The sequence below is a fragment of the Osmia bicornis genome, chromosome 14 (genome assembly GCF_907164935.1).
Source record: "Osmia bicornis bicornis chromosome 14, iOsmBic2.1, whole genome shotgun sequence".
Classification (NCBI taxonomy): domain Eukaryota; kingdom Metazoa; phylum Arthropoda; class Insecta; order Hymenoptera; family Megachilidae; genus Osmia; species Osmia bicornis.
In genome coordinates this window covers 4,217,552-4,234,390 of record NC_060229.1, presented here as the reverse complement: position 1 = coordinate 4,234,390, position 16,839 = coordinate 4,217,552, and the positions used below count along the sequence as shown (strand labels likewise).

Genomic DNA, 16,839 nt, shown 5'->3' with positions numbered 1-16,839 from the left:
CTTCTTGTGACGAGTCTAAGGATGCCTCTTCTCTCACGAGGTGGTTGCACGATAGTTCCTGGTCTCTTCCTGATCCGCTTCCGTGCAGCTTGAAATATCCTCCAGTACAGAAATAGAATAACCAGCAGGGGTACGTAGAAAGTGGCGCAAGTGGCGAAGATCTGCAAAGTATTTTAAAGAACTCCGTGTTAATCCTCGTTTCTAAATAGAAATTTAATTGTGAATTATAACTTCGTCATATTTCACCGAGAACGATACGCGAGATTGAAATTTAACTAGATGTTAATCTAATTTTAATTAAAATCTTCCTACGACTAAACTAATTATAGAATAATGTGAGAATGGTTTTGATTTATCAAGAAGCACTCACCTGGTATGCAGGATCCTGCGACACCAGACACGTTCCATCCGCTATACGATCTAAATAATCGGGGTCTTTCCAACCAAGTTGGGGTGCCAACGAGATTCCTAGGGACACCACCCAGACGGTGACGATCAACATACCGATCCTGCGTGGATTCCTCGCCTGGAAGTAAAGAAATTCCATCAGCAGCTATCACACTCAAGAACCACCGTGACTCTCCTCTCCCCGTTCCATATCCCACGGGATCTTCTTTTGCCCTTCAGACATTTTTATATTCCCGCGTTCAGGATAATATTCCAACACCAAGATATCTCTATATAGAGGAAACACAGCCAACGAGAAATTTGAATGTTTAACATTTTCCTACCTTCTCTTGATTCAGCAGGATAAGAAACGCGAATCACGTGATTATAAATTTATATAAGGTAGCAGAAGTATACAAAGCTGTGAATCAGCGTTGAATTTATAATAGTTTCATTTAAACAGAATTTTCAGTGGAACTTTGAGAATTTCGTAGAATTATTATTTTTCAGATCTTTTACAATTATGCAAAGATTTCTGAAAAGCAATACAACCAGGAGGAATTTGAAATTATTCAGCTTTAATTAACTTTGGACTATAGTTAAGCTCGTTATTCGTTCGAGATGTCTAGTTTCCTAACAATATCATCTCAATCTCGTCTCGAATCCCAGTGCACTAACTATTTGGAACATGCGGGCACCGGCACCAGGATATCGCTGGATTTAGATTCGATTAACTATTGATTGTCACTGATAGGATAGCCAGCTTGATTGTCAGGTACAAATGGTACATATAATTCCAAACGCGTTCCTTCGTTACTCGCTCGGTGCAAATTTAATCCTACAAAATACTAATCTCACCCGACAATAATTACAAGAATATAAATATTGATTTTCTCCAGCTGTAACAAGATATTTCTGCACGAACGGAATGTTTTCTAGGAAAGAAAAAGAGCAAACAGTTTCACGATTGTACACGCAATAATCCTACTAATTGCATCCTCCTCTTTAATTGCATTCCGGGGATCAATACATGACTGTTTTCAGCTGCTGTTCTAATATCATTCAGGATACTGTTATTTCTAAGCGTTCTAAGGTTTCTAGTTTTGATTTTGCATTTCTCTGTTGAACCGCGACGGTGTTAATTAACCTGTATATAATTGAGATCGGTGACTGCCCAATATCTGTCGACCGCGATAGCCACCAGATGCAATATCGAGGCAGTGCAGCAGAGAACGTCGCTGCTGGTCCACATGTCGCAAAGCTCCGGCCCCAGCGACCATCCCGAGTTTATCTGGAATAAACGGAATTATCTGTTAGAGAATATATGTGTGTACGTGGCGTAGCGACGTTCGATCGATCGACTCCTACGATCCTGAGGGTGTCTTTAACGAATACCACCACCCCTGAGGTCGTCGAACATCGAACCCTGACAACGTTACGTACAAGATAGTTCAAAAGTTCCAGATTATTCGATTGGAGATGAAAAATTAATTTAGTAAATAATTTTATTAAGAAATTTTTTAATAATAATAGGTTCAGAACGAAGAGGCCGATACCTTCTAAATTATAATTAATTTTCATTCAGTCACTATGTTTCCATATTGTTTCTTCAAATACAAATACGAAGTCATTAGCGAAACGTCATTTCACGTTGCATTGGTTTGCCACATTGGAGATGAAGTCTAATTACAGCGAATTCTACATAGGAAAATATCCTAATGAAAACGTAGTAACAAAGAGTAACGTCGTCAAATTGTAATATAAGCTTGTACAGTGGAAACTGTCGTAACAACAAACGACATAATGAAAATTACCGTGCTAGTGGACATGACAGTAGAAGAACTAGAAACTACAGCAGCTCGAAACAGCAGTTATCTGGTCATCAACGAGATTCCGTAGACATGAAAATCCTCGCGGTACTCTCTGTGATAAACGGTAACTACATGGTATAAGCTCATTTCCAATTTATCGTACGTGCAAACGGTAATATTGTTCATGTAAATAGCGCGTTTCATCACATTTATCGATATACCTTCTCTTTTTTTAAGCTTCCACGAAATTTACTTTCCTCTCGAGGCGTAAAAATATAAATACAGGAATATGTGTTCGTGTTCCATGGAGCAAAAAATTGCAAACAACGGTTTAGTAGGATTTATCTGTTCGATCGAGATAAACTCTAGCTGAAATAATCCTTTTTAAATAACACCAAAGCCGGATATTTATAATAACATTAAATAAAACCTTTTACATGTTTATTTAACACGATTAAAAAAATTCATGAAGCTACGGTTTACAAAATAACAGTAAGAATTTAGAGAAATAAAAATTTTCCAGTTAAGAGTTTCATGTGGCATTTGGAACCATTTTTAATTTTTAATAAATCATTACAGAACAACAGAAAATAAAAACGTTGCGAGTTTAGCTGCCAACCTAATACTTTCGAATACAATAGACTTACAATGTTTGCATATAAAAATCACCTTGAAGGAATAAAAAATTTTATTTGAAGATGCCATGGATAGATAGAGCAGAGTCTGCCCTTGAAATAGCATTTTGTTGCAAATCGATATCTCAATCCGTTCCCGAGATACAAGCGTTTAAAGGTGGGCGCAGGATGCAAAAATCGCATGGAGAACGATGAATGACAGCTGGGTAGCCCGGAACCGCCGTGACCTACATTTTTTCCTGGAAGTGCGTACGTCACTAGTAGTAATAGTAAAAAATACGCCGACTCACTTGTCAATGGGCAGTCACGTGATCATTGAAGGTTCGGTCAGTGTAGAGTAAGAAAGAGAGGACCGACTGTACGACAAGGATAAACATAGTAAATTACGAGAAATTAGGTCCAACTTTAAACGACGATATCTCAGAAACGGATGAAGATAAAAAGTTGCGTTAAACGCCATTTTACAGAGGAAGGTTTACACTTTCTAATCAATGTAATTTTATTACCATGCTCTAAGTATCTTCAGAGTTACAGCGATGCAAAGTTTTAGCAATTTCAATACGCCATAATGAGGTACTTGAAGGAATATCTTGATATATCCAAGACAATTATTGACTTCGGCTTAAACGAGGAATACTGTTTTATAGAAGAAGATTTTCCAGTTCTAATGGTTATTATTGTATGGAGAAATTCTGAATATCTTCGAAGTTACAGTTCTTTAAAGTTTCAGTAATTTCAATGCTCAGTAATGAGGTGCTTGAAGCGGTTTTATTTTAATGCTGGTAATTGGAATAAAGTTTCTATTGTTTATTTAACAATTAACAAATGAAATTATTCTTTATATAACATTGTGAATGACGCAGGATATGATGTAAGAATGTCAGAGAATATAACTCCATTAAGAAATAAATTACTACTGGTTTAAAATTGCATTTTAAATGGATGGTGTTTCATGACTTTTGTTTGCGATTCACTTTTGTACGTCAAGTCAATTTAACTTTTAAACACTATACTATTGCACGCGACATAACTCAAGCTTCAAACTTTTTTGTTAAGAATGCAATATGAATTTCTATTTAACTGTTTTTTCACAATCTTCTTATCAAAAGCAAGAAGAAAACAATGAAGTCGAAGTAGTTGTTACAACAAGTGGTCAAAGATTGAAAATACGGCTTTATAGCGAAAGATCCCAGATTGAACCCTTCCAATTGGCCTAGTTATTGTTCAACGATCGCTTATTTCTTTGACGTTCCATGGAACTCTGATCGCAACATGTGGTTGAAAACGCAGACACCACAATGCAATGGCTTACTCATTTATGAGTTTTCTCGACGCACGAAACAAAAGAGGAGGTTAATAAAAGGAAAAGCATTTATCTTTTGAAAGATTTCTGTCGTTGAAAAGGATACAACATTCTTTTGAAAGGACACCAGAACTTCTATCTTATTACTCAATGACAGATTCGTTATTGAAGCTTGGTAAAAAACGAAATTTCCAATAATTAAGAAGATCACTTGGTTAATTAAATGTCAGTAAATCCCAAACGTTAGTTTTTGTCAAGCTTATCTTTATGTTTAGCTGAAAATATATTTTCCATACGAAAAACGAAACAAAATTCATATTACTTTAAATACTTCGAATCTCATTAAAATCAGTCTCCTGTTGTTCTCCTGTTCAGATATTACAAGTCGGTTAATTAAAAATGTCTGGCTTAATTAAAAACGTCAAAAGCAGTCGACTTTTCGACACAGTCAACTCGTGAATCTCGTTCGCTATGAAATTTATCTCGGACGAAGATTCAGGAAGGGCTCCGCGATACGACTCTGATAAATAATTCATTCGTAATAAATAATAAAAATGGTTAGTACGTCCGGTTGAGAGGGAGCCGGATAGAACGTGTACAGCTTCCATTCAAAGCTGTTCGCGTAGAAATTTTAAATCACGAGAGTGCCGGCAAGTGGTACACTAAGCGAGACGATTGATTTAAAATGTTGTCCCATTTTTCGAGTCCCTGAAGAGCGCTTCGCGTCGCTTACCAAGCATGTTCCTAAATAAAGCTTCTTCCGTTTAAGTTGCGGAAGACAGTAGCTTTGATAAAGTCGGCATTTCCCACTAATTTCTAATTTTCATTCAAAATCATTTTTGTTTAGTTCTAAATCACCTTGGAATACGTTTAAAATTGTCTCCCTAGTGATATGGTAAATTGTGCACGTTCGATGTTAACGAAGAATCGACCTCGGAATCCTTATTTCCTTACAAATGGAATGGAACGTGCGTGATTCAAGGTAACATCAATAATTTCCAAGTAAATTAGGTAGGCAGCGATTCGACTGTCGTGGACGACCTTTGGACTCGTCACAAATCACGAATTAAACAAGCCTGACATGTAAACTGGCACGGTAACAATTTCAACTAAAATATCAGTACGTAGCATACATGGCCCTATGTCACGAAACGAGGATAGCAAAAGAGTTACCACTTTGACAAATTTAAATTCTAAATTAGGACTACGAATAGTCAATGTTCAAACTTTATTATTGTAATTTATCCCTTTTCGACTACTTACTGATATTTCCTTCGTAATATTCTGCACCACGTGTCGCCTGTCTTAAACATGTTAAGTATTTCGCAAGAAACGATCGACGAAGGGTATCATATCGAAAGGTATACAGGTTCAAATTCCCAAGACGAGCCTCTTCTTTCCCGGAGATCCATTACACGATGAAGCAAGACGATCGGGAGCCGTGAACGTAATCGCAACACCGTGCTCGTGCATCAATGTGTTGAACACAAGGTATCTGAATACTGGTATCAAGAGACTGGGCATCGAGCTGGGTAGACGGGTTGGAAAGCATTTGTTCGGGTATAATAGAATCTCCGGCTCGGCTGCCACAACGGGCCGGCCTCGTAAATCATCTGCTCGTGTCAGTGCGCAACATACTCGTAAGGAGATTAGGATCGATACCGGTATCTGAATTCCACCAACCGTGATCACGCTGGGAAACTTTGCCATTTTCTGTAAAGTCTCAACCACGTGGATTCAATTAACCCTTTATCTACGATTATCTCAGCTGGAAACTGTACCAGTACCCTTTCACATCAAACGTTGAAATATTTATAGCTTCAACGTGTCTTACACGTGTCCATTTTCATTGCGCTGGTAAACATGTTAATTGTCCAATTTCCATTGCAAGCTTGCTATTTTGAAATGTAAACGCTTCGCGTTGGGCAACTACAGTGCCGAAAGGGTTAATTGTCGTTCCTGTTCCGTTGAAGCTGGCGACACGTAGATTTACGTGTCTCTTGTTCGTTCCTGGACCAAGTCCAAAATTGGGAAGCTTTTGAGATTCAAGAGGAGACCCGTTACATCGATCATTAAATCGTGACGAAGTTTCTATTGAAATTTTATGCCGAAAGAATATCCGTTCAAGATGAATATTTGATATTTATTTAACCATCGAGAGAATTGAATTACCCTCTCAAAAGCCTCGGTACTGTTGAATGAATGCTTGGATGTTTATACGTTCGATTGATTGCTTTCGTGCAAACAACGTCATTGATTTCTTCATAAATTATGTACGCTCTGATTGAAAGCCATCGAAGGTGGAGGTTAAGAGTATTCTCGTCAGACTTTTCAAGTTGCGCAATCAAGTAAACAGCTGAGATTCTAATCGAGAAGGTGGAAATCGATGCCGCGTTTCCGTGCAACAAGTGCCGAAATTGTCAGTGGATTTATCTTTAAAATTAACACGTCTTGTCGATGCACATCGCGTTTTTCATCGATTAATATAGTAAAACTATATTCCTCGAAGGTGGACAACCTCGAAAGAAGGTCTTAAGTATGAAATGGCTGAAGTGAACTCAATTTCCACTGGCACTCGGGCCTCGGCTATCTCAAATAAACGGAATCAGGCCAGGCTCGTTGAATCAAGAGCTGCCGGTTAAATGAGACAAGCAAGCCTGGTATATCATTGAAAGTTACCTAGGGAACTGGACAGGCCGGGAAATTAAGGGCACTTTACAAAGGACTACAATTCATGCGCGAAACATTTTTCCCCTCGCCTACGAAAAGTCTCCCCAAAGAATTCTATGCTCCTTCCAACTTTCTGAAATATTCAATTGTACCGTTCTGAAAAAATACACAGCTTTTTCCTTCTCCTTTGTCAACCGTCCTGTACCTTGCATCTTTAATAAACCGGTCCGTACTTCTAAACTGAAAAACTTTACCTTTTAAAATCTCAGAACCGGAGAATTATTTAGCGAGTAATTCGTACGCTTTTGTGGAAAGTTCGCGTTAAACGCTAGAGAGTCGTGAATTTCTCGCTAATTAACGGTTTCTCGAGAAAAATCTTGTTTCTCGAGATGGTTGAAAGATTTCACTGATAAGGTAGGATAGGTGGCTGGAAGTGGTATCGATAAGAGAAGAGAATGAAAGAGGGATATAGCCGGGGTTTGACGCACGCCTGCTTAAAAGTCCATTCATGGTATTGGAATCCAGCTTCGAAAGCCAATCGACTTTTGTCTTCGCCACCTTCCATCTCCCTTACCCTCCTTTTTTTTTCCCCTTCCATTTCTTTCGACAATTCCTTCGAGAAAAGCCGCTGAGAATCTATGCTCGAAACAATCCTCCCATGTTCCAGACATTTATTCGATAGATGATTTTATAGATTGCAAACAACTCTAGTTTCCGATACGGTGTTCAACGAACCGTGCCGAGAAACTGAATTTTTCCAGGAAAACAAAGTTATAGTTCCTTGGATCACATTCAGTCGATGGTATTTTATCAAGTTTTAAGCTACATTTGCTTTCACAGAATCAACGTTTCTTTTTACTGATCTGAACTTTTCTACCTAGGAAAAACTTTTATGCTAACGATAAGTGCAACGTGATCGAAGAAACTTTTTTCAATTCTGGAAGTACGTTTACTGCTTCCTATGCTCGATTAACGTTTTGAACAATGTTCCTGGCTACGTAAAGGGTTAGGGTCTTTGCGAGTACAAAATGTCACCGTTCCCGTAAACACGGACGGTAAATACTAGTTGATCCTCGTTTTATCGCGACACTCGTTTGCCCTTTAGAATATTTCTCTACGCGCGTGCATTCAGCCGACGAACGGTCGCAAAGCCACGTAAGTACCACGATCAATAGTCTGATACTTCCGGCCAAGCTGTTAACGGAAGATCACGTCGTCGAACGCGTATGCACTGTGAAACGTTTTCAGAATTCAACTGAAATCGTCAGCTGAAAGTGAAAGAATCTACGAGGTAATTCGATGATCGCGTTGTCCTCGAAATTTTTCGATTCCAACGATCAGCAAACACCTGGGCGGAATTCGAAGAACGTGCGAATCGAATGTCGCCGTGGGTAGAAATATTTCTCGGAGATGGGAGCGAAGTTGGATGGAACGATTCTTAGCTCGACTAGCACGATTTTGTTGAGATATTGATTTGGAGAAATAAGAAGGCTGCTGGTGACGTGAGTCGCGACTATCAAGAGCCACTTCTGTGGTTAAATTTAGTGACGGAAGGTTATATTCCTTCTTTCATGCTTTTCATTTATTTTAGAGAACAATGGCTTCTTCGAAAAGAAAAAGTTTCATCGATTGATTATAAGTTATTTTCATTAATTTTCCCTCTTCTGAAAAAATTTAATTTAGAAAAAGCAACCATTTTCAATTACGATTCGGTTACTGGAACGATTACCTCTCCGAAGTGAGATTAATTACTCGATTAAATCGCGGCACACTTCGTAAGGGTCGTCTATAAATTCGAGTCACGTTCGATTCAACTTTCATTTCGAGCTCGATTTGATACGTTACCTCGAGACAAACGATTCCGCGATTCCGATCAGCACAATTTTCCGCGAGAAGTAACGAATGGTCAAGCATTTTCGAATACCCGAAGGGTGCACTCGATCAAGCAGAAAGGTGTCAAGCAATCGTACGAACCTATCGATAATCCTGCTCGATGGATCGCAAAAGATGCATCGCAAATAGAAACGTCGGGTCACTGGATAAATCGTCCTTCTTGGAAAAATGAGCAAGAGAAGCTCGAATATGTTCAATTTGTCCACCTATAAGAAAATAAATAAAATCTGACAATTAATTAGAGATGAAAAGAGCGATGTCGCGGATACCCTTTTCCATCGACACCATTTTAATTTCACCCGTAGATGTCAGCTTTAATGACACGAAAGAGGCTTTAAACCGGAAATCTTCGCGCTCCGAGATTAAAAGCCAACGCTTTCAAGCTTCATAAAATTCGGAACAAGTAAAATATACGTAGGTATTTACGAGTTCAGACGTTTATCTTGACGGGCTGGCGTAAAATCTTCGGGGGATAGCGTTAAATCTGCAGGATCTTTTCGTCGTAAAACTGTTCGCACGAGCATCAAACGATCATTTGTCTTCGAGATCGTTATACTAAAATATTAACAAAGCATTGAGAAATTTGTATGCACTCTATGATTCCTAGTTCTAAAAATGAAACATCCGAATCTTCTTAAATGGAGTCTCGAGAAACCAGGTCGAAAGAACGAATATAGAAGTAAAATTGCAACTCTTGCAAACAAGTACAAATTCTAAGTAAAAAGAAGGATAAACTATCCGAGAGCTTAGTAGAATACTACAACAAAAATATCATGGGAAAGCAATGGTAAGAAACAAGAAATTTTACAAACATTTCCAATAAAGTTGCCCGGACAAGGTGCTGCAAATTTCGTGGTGGAAAGTTAAATGTAAATGTAGAAAGCGTGTAGGTCGACCAGTCGTTTCCGGTCCGAGGGTTCCATTGTCGAAAAAAGAGGAGAGCATAGGAAAGAAGATATCGTCGTCCGTAAGAATCTTCTTGCTGAATGAGAACGAAGAACCTTGGAGTATTTATCGAGGGCTTTCAAAGAATGGAAAAACTTATCTCTGGAGAAACGATGGAATGCCTTCGAAAAGCGTGGCTAAAGTTGAAAGTTCTCTCGTCACCTCTTGCGAGTTGCTCGACGAACCGTGCACGAGATTTACCTCGATCCGGAATCCGTTCCACCCGAGGATTCACCGCCAGCTATCTCTTTCGTTCGCGATTACGTTGGCTCGATCGTATTAGCAGCCAGCAAATCGAATCGTAAATTCACGCGACCATCAACCACCTGCTTGAAATTCACCAGTTTATTAATAAATTTTATCTTTCACCAAGATAATCTCAAAGACTAACAGCTCAGTGTTTACAATAATCATAAAATTTGGAAAGTTGCCAAAGTCATCAAAGTTTTAAATTAAATTTTGAATAATATTTTGTTAATATTCTTCATTTCAAGGATAATTCAAGCAGAGGGCCAATCAAAGATTTCCTGCTGAATATCATTGAGATCCATAACGAATCGTGAGAAGTTCGATAAGAACGATGCAAACGTTTCAGTGCCGAAGAAAATGGCGAGTGGAGGGAAGAAAAGCAAACGAGTCCGCGGTAAAGTGTGCGAAGAGCTTTCAAAGGATCCGACGGTTATCCGTGAAGCTCCTTGGAAGCCTTCGAGGTATACAATTGGAATTGAAAGTTCCTGTTGGAAGGGTTGATGCATCTCGCTTGATACAGATGCACACTAGCCACGTTTTTCCAGACAGTGAAACTTTTGCGACGAGGAATCGAGGTCATCCCGCCTGATCGTTTCGCGTTTGATCCGCCTAACTAGAACGGGAAGTTCATTCCCTTCAGGCGAGAGTTTCTTTAACCCTTCATCACCCTTACACGTTCTTGGTGTAATACACTATTGAGTATCTATCGTTTGAAACATTGAAAAGGATTTGAAATAAACTTGTACAATTTGAGGAAAAGATTGTAAGATTATTGTGCAACAAAACAAAGCTTATCCCAATTTTTATTTGACAGGAACCAGACAGGTGAATTTTCCCTCGAAAAAGGAACCCATCTATGAAAATAATCTCTACAGTACTCTAATAGCATGTACGGTGTTTAAATATTCAATTGAAGCGAAGGTAATCTCGTAGTAGATTCGAGAAAGCAAGGATCCAGCGAATCATTTTTCACCGGTGCAACAGCACGATTCCCTCGTAAATATTTCAACGTTAACCTTCACGGTTGGGTGTTTATTAACCAACGAGAGGTATCGTCCACGCGAATTTTTCTATGCGTCGCACGGACGTTCTATCGGACTTTTTCGCGAAATTGTTTTCGAATATGAGAGGAGAGAACAATTTTCAATCGCGAAGATGAAAGTGAAAAATAAACTTGTGGGATGTCAGTGAAGTTAATAATTTAATCTGTAAATATGAAGCTGAAATGGCAATTTTCAATTTTCCAATTTTGCCATTTGTTCATCAGTGTGAAATAACAGTGCAGTTCGCTGTCGATCCGTTCGTTAAACCGATTCATTCAATGGACCAGAGAGTTTCATATTCGAAAGTTCTGCGAATCGATGATCAAGACCCATTTCCTTTGAATAGACGATGAATTACGCGTTGATCGCCGTGGGTCAAACGTGAAACATTGTGCGAGCAGCTGGAACAGAATCGAGTTTATTACCTTTGAAATAACCCGTTCGATTAACAAGTTGGCTGGCTCCGTTATTGCCAATGGTAGAAGTTCCAAATTTAATTTTAAAAAATCAGAAGAAAGAACTGTTTACTTATGAAACAAGAAAAGAAGAATTCCTCGATTGTTAATATTATTCTTTCCTACTTGCTTTTACACCGAACCAGCTTCATAAGGAATTTAATTACGTACTTGGTATCGAGCGGATAATATTTCAAACGAACACGAGAGCTGCATCTGAAGTAGCCCGGTATCATTTGGGAATGAAAGAAATATATTATGGATAGGATCGTGTTCACCTTCCGGTTCCTTCTTTCTTTCCTTCGAACAATTTCACTCGCGTGTAGTCTACGCGATAGTTGTTAATCGATAAACTTGGTAAACAGGTTATTTTTAATTTTCTTTGAAAAATAATTTTCATATAATATAATGATAATTATTACAAAGGGATGAGCTTCGGTGCGAAACGGAACTTATAGACAAGCTTCTGGTAGTCTACCTGAACTTAATAATCCGGTGTGCAAAATTGAGATTATGAAAACGGTAATGTGCGCAACGAGGTTCCGCAATAACCAGCACTATTCAGAAATACTCTCACTACCGGTTTTATGCATAGAAGCATTCTTCAACGAGAACGTTAACACAATGTGTGCACTGGCATACCCACCGAGGGGAACTAAATCTTTGTGCAAACAGATGGAACAACATCGTGCAGTAAAGTGAATAATGCTGCGAGGGAATGTTTACTGGTATCGTGAAGAACGTTGCTTGACATTGCAACGAGAAAAATATCAAGCACACTGTTCCGTTCATTCTCACGTGTAATATTTATGTGAAAGTGATTGATTTCATAAAAATTGCACGAGACAAAGTGTTAATATTTTTCTTCGTGTATGTTCCAGGTTATTTCTGATAGTTGGTCGATAGGCAAAGATGCACGTCTCATCGTGGATAACACGATCAATCTGGCGAGGAATGATAAATTCGATTGCGGCCAACTATAAGTTATACGTGGACGAGGCACCGATTTATCGTCGATATTCGATTAAATTTCTGCCAACCAGACAGTATCTTCGCTCCAGTGTATCGTTGCTTCGTCGGGGAAATGTCATGTGTTTGACGAACGTTCTGCGGCATTCTTTACCCCGTCAATTGATTGCATTCGATTTTGTATCGTTCCACTTTTCTACTCGCCAGAAGGACACCTCTCGACGTGCCTCGAGCGATACAGAATACCATTGGCCGGGATTTTACGTAAAATTATAGTTGATTAAATTCATAGATTTGCAGATTTTCTCTGGTATCGATAAATCTCAATGGAACGTGTAGATTTCACGCTGGAACGTCGCTGTTTCATTTTTACGACTAAAATTTGTGCCATTTGCAATATTTGCAACAGGAGGTATTAGCATGCGTGACATTTTTTTCTAGATTAATCCCTTGAAATATTCCGCCGAGTTTGTATCGTGGGAGTAATAAAAATGGATTTATGAAAAGTAAACAGATAAATTTACTCCTGCTTGAAAAGGGAAACAATTAATATTCTGTAACACGCCTCTTTTTATATATTTGCTTGGAATTTCGAACTTTCAAAGGATTGATTAAAGCTCAAGAACAAAGTCGTATCGAAAAATGTCAAAATTTAATAGACAAGGATACTCAAAATTTGGTTAACAGATTAAGGAAAAACTGACGGGCACAATGTACACTGTAAAGCGTGTCTCTATTGATTTTTCACATACCATAGTAATCGGATCAGCTTTCATTCAAGTTCACCCTACGGTATCAATCATCGACATTGAAAGAAGCGTTGTTTAAACATCGAATGAATAATCAACCATCTAACTCTGTCAATTACAGTCCGCTGAATATTGTTTATAAACTCCATGGAATACTCATAATGTGTTCAATAAATCGATTCTAAAAAATTGAACCCTTATCTTCCCATGATTTCCTTCATCGATTTCCTTCCGATTTCACGAAGGTGCATCGAAAATCATAGCCATTTTGCAACAAACCGCTTTGTGTTCGATGCATCAGCGATTGGAAATTGGATATTCGATATTCGCTGTTCAAACAGCAGCCAACTGACTGCACACCCTTTCCATATATACCGAATAACAATAAAACGAGGGACCGTCTGAAGGTATGCATGCAACACGATAGGAATCCGGCGATGCCGAATTCCTGGTGCAACCGAATGCACGTCGTATTGTTGCAGAGGGAAAAACAGACGGACAACCGTTGGTTGGCCGACATTCGAGGTTTCCAATTACATTACTACGGAGAGAAGCTCGTTCGACGCTCGACCATCAGGCGGGTAGCGACAGGAGGAGGACAGGGGGTAAGGTAAAAGACAAGGAAAAGAGGAGAGACGGGTAAAGAAAGGTGCTTTTTCCACGCCATGTGCTTTAAACGCGATCGTACTCGAGCTCGCCAGAGTAGAGAATGGAAAATTGAAGCCGTCTACAGGTTCCTTGGTTGCGCCATATCGCCTTTGTTTAACACGCCAGCCGGTTGAAACAAAACAGAGAAAACATCGGGTAAACGCGTGAATACCATTACCAGAGGGTAGAGTAACACGATACAAAGGCTAATGAACGAGAAAGGTGAAAAATAAATTCTGAATGGAGAAATATAAAAATCGTTCAGCCGGATGATGTTAAGTTCTAACAAGGAAGTTCGAGTCTGTTATCTTTCTGACGAGTTTCTTCACAGATCCATCAGTGATTTTACGTACTTCTCGATGGTTCCCTATATATCTTATGGTTTTTATCGTAACACCTGAGTTTGGGTTTAAGAACGTAGCTCGTAAAGCTTGAAAGTGCAGCTTGATAATAAGGAGGGAGTGAATTTCAGCTAGAGACGAGTAATTGAAGAGAATTAAACTGTAAGATAGTGATGACAGTAAAGACGGTTGTATGTAAATCATCTCGAAACGCTCAGCGTGGTCTATAATTCTCAGACAATGAGGCAAGGAGCTTCTTTACCTAATGAGAAGCTGCTTGCCAACCTGTCTAACCAAATGACTGAACATCAGTCACGGGTGCTACGGAATGAGAAATTGCCCGAAGATTGAGATCGAGTGGCTTCACCTCAGAGGATTACACGCCTCGGAATTTCTCCGATATGTCTTACTTCTATGAAGGATAAATACAGACACCTATGTAGATTTGCATCCAGTTTCTCTCTTCGAGCATGTACGTCTGCTAACGCGTACATTCAAATACATTCGGCAATTTCAAAGAACACGAACGCGTGCGTGTTAACACACCGAGCTACTGAATTCGGATGGATCCGAAATTCCAGGATCGTATATGTATAATGAAAAATTCCAAAGCAACCCCATAGGACCCGAATTCTTAATCCTTGGATCGTGACCGCAAAAGGGGTTGCGAAGTATTTTTCGTGAAACTGATAATTGTAATTATTTTACTAGAAAATATTACGTTTTAATATTCAAGGAAAATGCTGAGTATCGTTATTCAGCCGGTAAATTCTTCGCGAATTCCTGCACTCGAGCTGCTGTTATTTCCTGCTCGTTTTTAGTAAACCTAATGAAACCACAATGTAAAGCTGCAAGCCTAGGCGAAGTTGAAACACGCGAATGAAGGTGTATGCATCGTTACGGGAGCCACAACCAGGGCCGTGTTCACCCACACATGGACCAACTAAAATCCTCGTGAAACCTTCAAATAGGGATGCCCTCAGGCACGACGAAATTTTTAGGAAAAGAAACAAAACAAGCATTTTCTCTTGTGTGCCGTGAATTCATCGGAATCAGAGCAGGCTATTATTCTATCCCCGTGGAAATGCGCCGACAACAGCCGCGGAATTATAATCCCCGATTTACGTCAGAGATTTTCCAGCGGTTCTGATATTTCTCCAATTTTTGCGACTTCGTTCCATCAATCCAACATTTTCATGGATTTTTCATTCCGCTCAATCAATTACATCGTTTCGCTTGCATTCCCCGGACAGTATTAAAATAAGTAATCAATGGCTGTAAACTGTTTATCAAATTGTAACGATGGGTTTGCGATTGGTGCACGTTGAGGTAAAACGGTTAATATATTAGCCACGGTGGAAATGCAATTTTCCAAATTTTCACTCTACCTTTCCAAGTTACTAATACCTGGATCGTGTTTAGTTTCTAAGTTCCCAAACTCCGACGTTTCTTGAATTTACCGCCTACATGACGAGCCATAGGTTGTGTGTTTTAAGGACTTCGAGGAAAGTTGGAGGATATCACGCGAACAACGTGAACGCGTATGGGAGAGGGGAAAGGGGGCTAAAATATTCGGTAGTTCGTGTAAGCGATTGTGTAAGTTAGCCGGTAATCGTCTTACGAACTTTCGAATGATAATTAATTCCCAAAGAAGGGCGCGGTAACGAGCTTCTTACACAACGAGAGTCCGTTTTAATTATACATAATTGTTCGGTAACACGGGCGCTCTTCGGATTTCGCAAACCCATCGGAATAAATTAAAAGCGAAACGTCAGACTAATGAATGAAATTGAATCTTATTCGAAGTGAAAGTATCACGATTGTAAATATTCTATTGTCAATAAAATTGTTCCAAAAAGTCAAACTGTTTGACATTTTTACACCTGTCGATTAAGGGTGTGTAAAACGGACGTCAGCTTCGTATTGAAAATTTTGTAACCATCAAATTATAAAACTCGATGATCCCGCAAACTGTTTTTAACGAGTTAATCCCGAAGCTGACGCGACCATAGATGGTTGACTTAAAATAACTACTGGAACCCTACGAACTGACCGTCAAGCTTGGTTAAAATAAATGAGTATAACTTTCGTGTAGTTATATGCAAACGACCACCTTATTCGTGTAGGTTCAATCGAGTTTCCTCTGAAACGAATCCGCTTAATTACGTGTTTCCGGGCGAAATTCACGGTGACCGAATTTCATTGAATTCCTGGGAGATCCTTCGTTTAATCGCAGTTTCATGAGTAGAGAAATTAACAAGGCTTTTTTACCTTTAGAATAATAGTACGATTGTGGAATTGTACGAATCGTTTGCTGTTTATGAGAGAACGTTTCGAGAGAACGTGGTAGACGTTTTATCAAAAGTAATGCTTCACGAAGCGAATGGGCTTCGCAACAAGCTGCACGATCATCAACAATGACGTTTAATGAGTTCATTAAATAACGTACCTCGTAAACTGCTCCGAGAGGCATGACGAGGCAGGCGACCATAAGATCCGCGACGGCCAAACTGACGATTAAATAATTCGCCACCGACTGCAGATTTCGCTCTAGCAAAATCGCTGCAATCACGAACAGGTTTCCTGGAACAAAATTCACGTTTTACGATTAATGGCAACATTTTTGCGCTCGGAGATTAAAACATCAAGCAATTTCGCGAAACTAAAACGTTGATCTCTGCTTTATTGTATCAAAGTCAAAAGGATAATGGATAAAATTAATTCCGGCGCATGCTTTGTGC

The 16,839-nt window shown here is 39.2% G+C and overlaps 1 protein-coding gene across 3 annotated transcripts in view; it reads right to left on the bottom strand.

Moving 5' to 3' along the window:
- Positions 1 to 16,839, bottom strand: part of LOC114872720 (5-hydroxytryptamine receptor 2B-like) — an 89,672-nt gene that overhangs the window by 2,627 nt on the left and 70,206 nt on the right. For all 3 annotated transcript variants that reach the window (XM_029180258.2, XM_029180259.2, XM_029180261.2), the window contains 4 exons: positions 16,548 to 16,681; positions 1,535 to 1,678; positions 371 to 526; positions 1 to 161 (listed from right to left, as the gene is read on the bottom strand). In XM_029180258.2, the coding sequence (XP_029036091.1) occupies positions 1 to 161; positions 371 to 526; positions 1,535 to 1,678; positions 16,548 to 16,681 (595 nt within the window). The remainder of the gene's footprint in view (positions 162 to 370; positions 527 to 1,534; positions 1,679 to 16,547; positions 16,682 to 16,839) is intronic.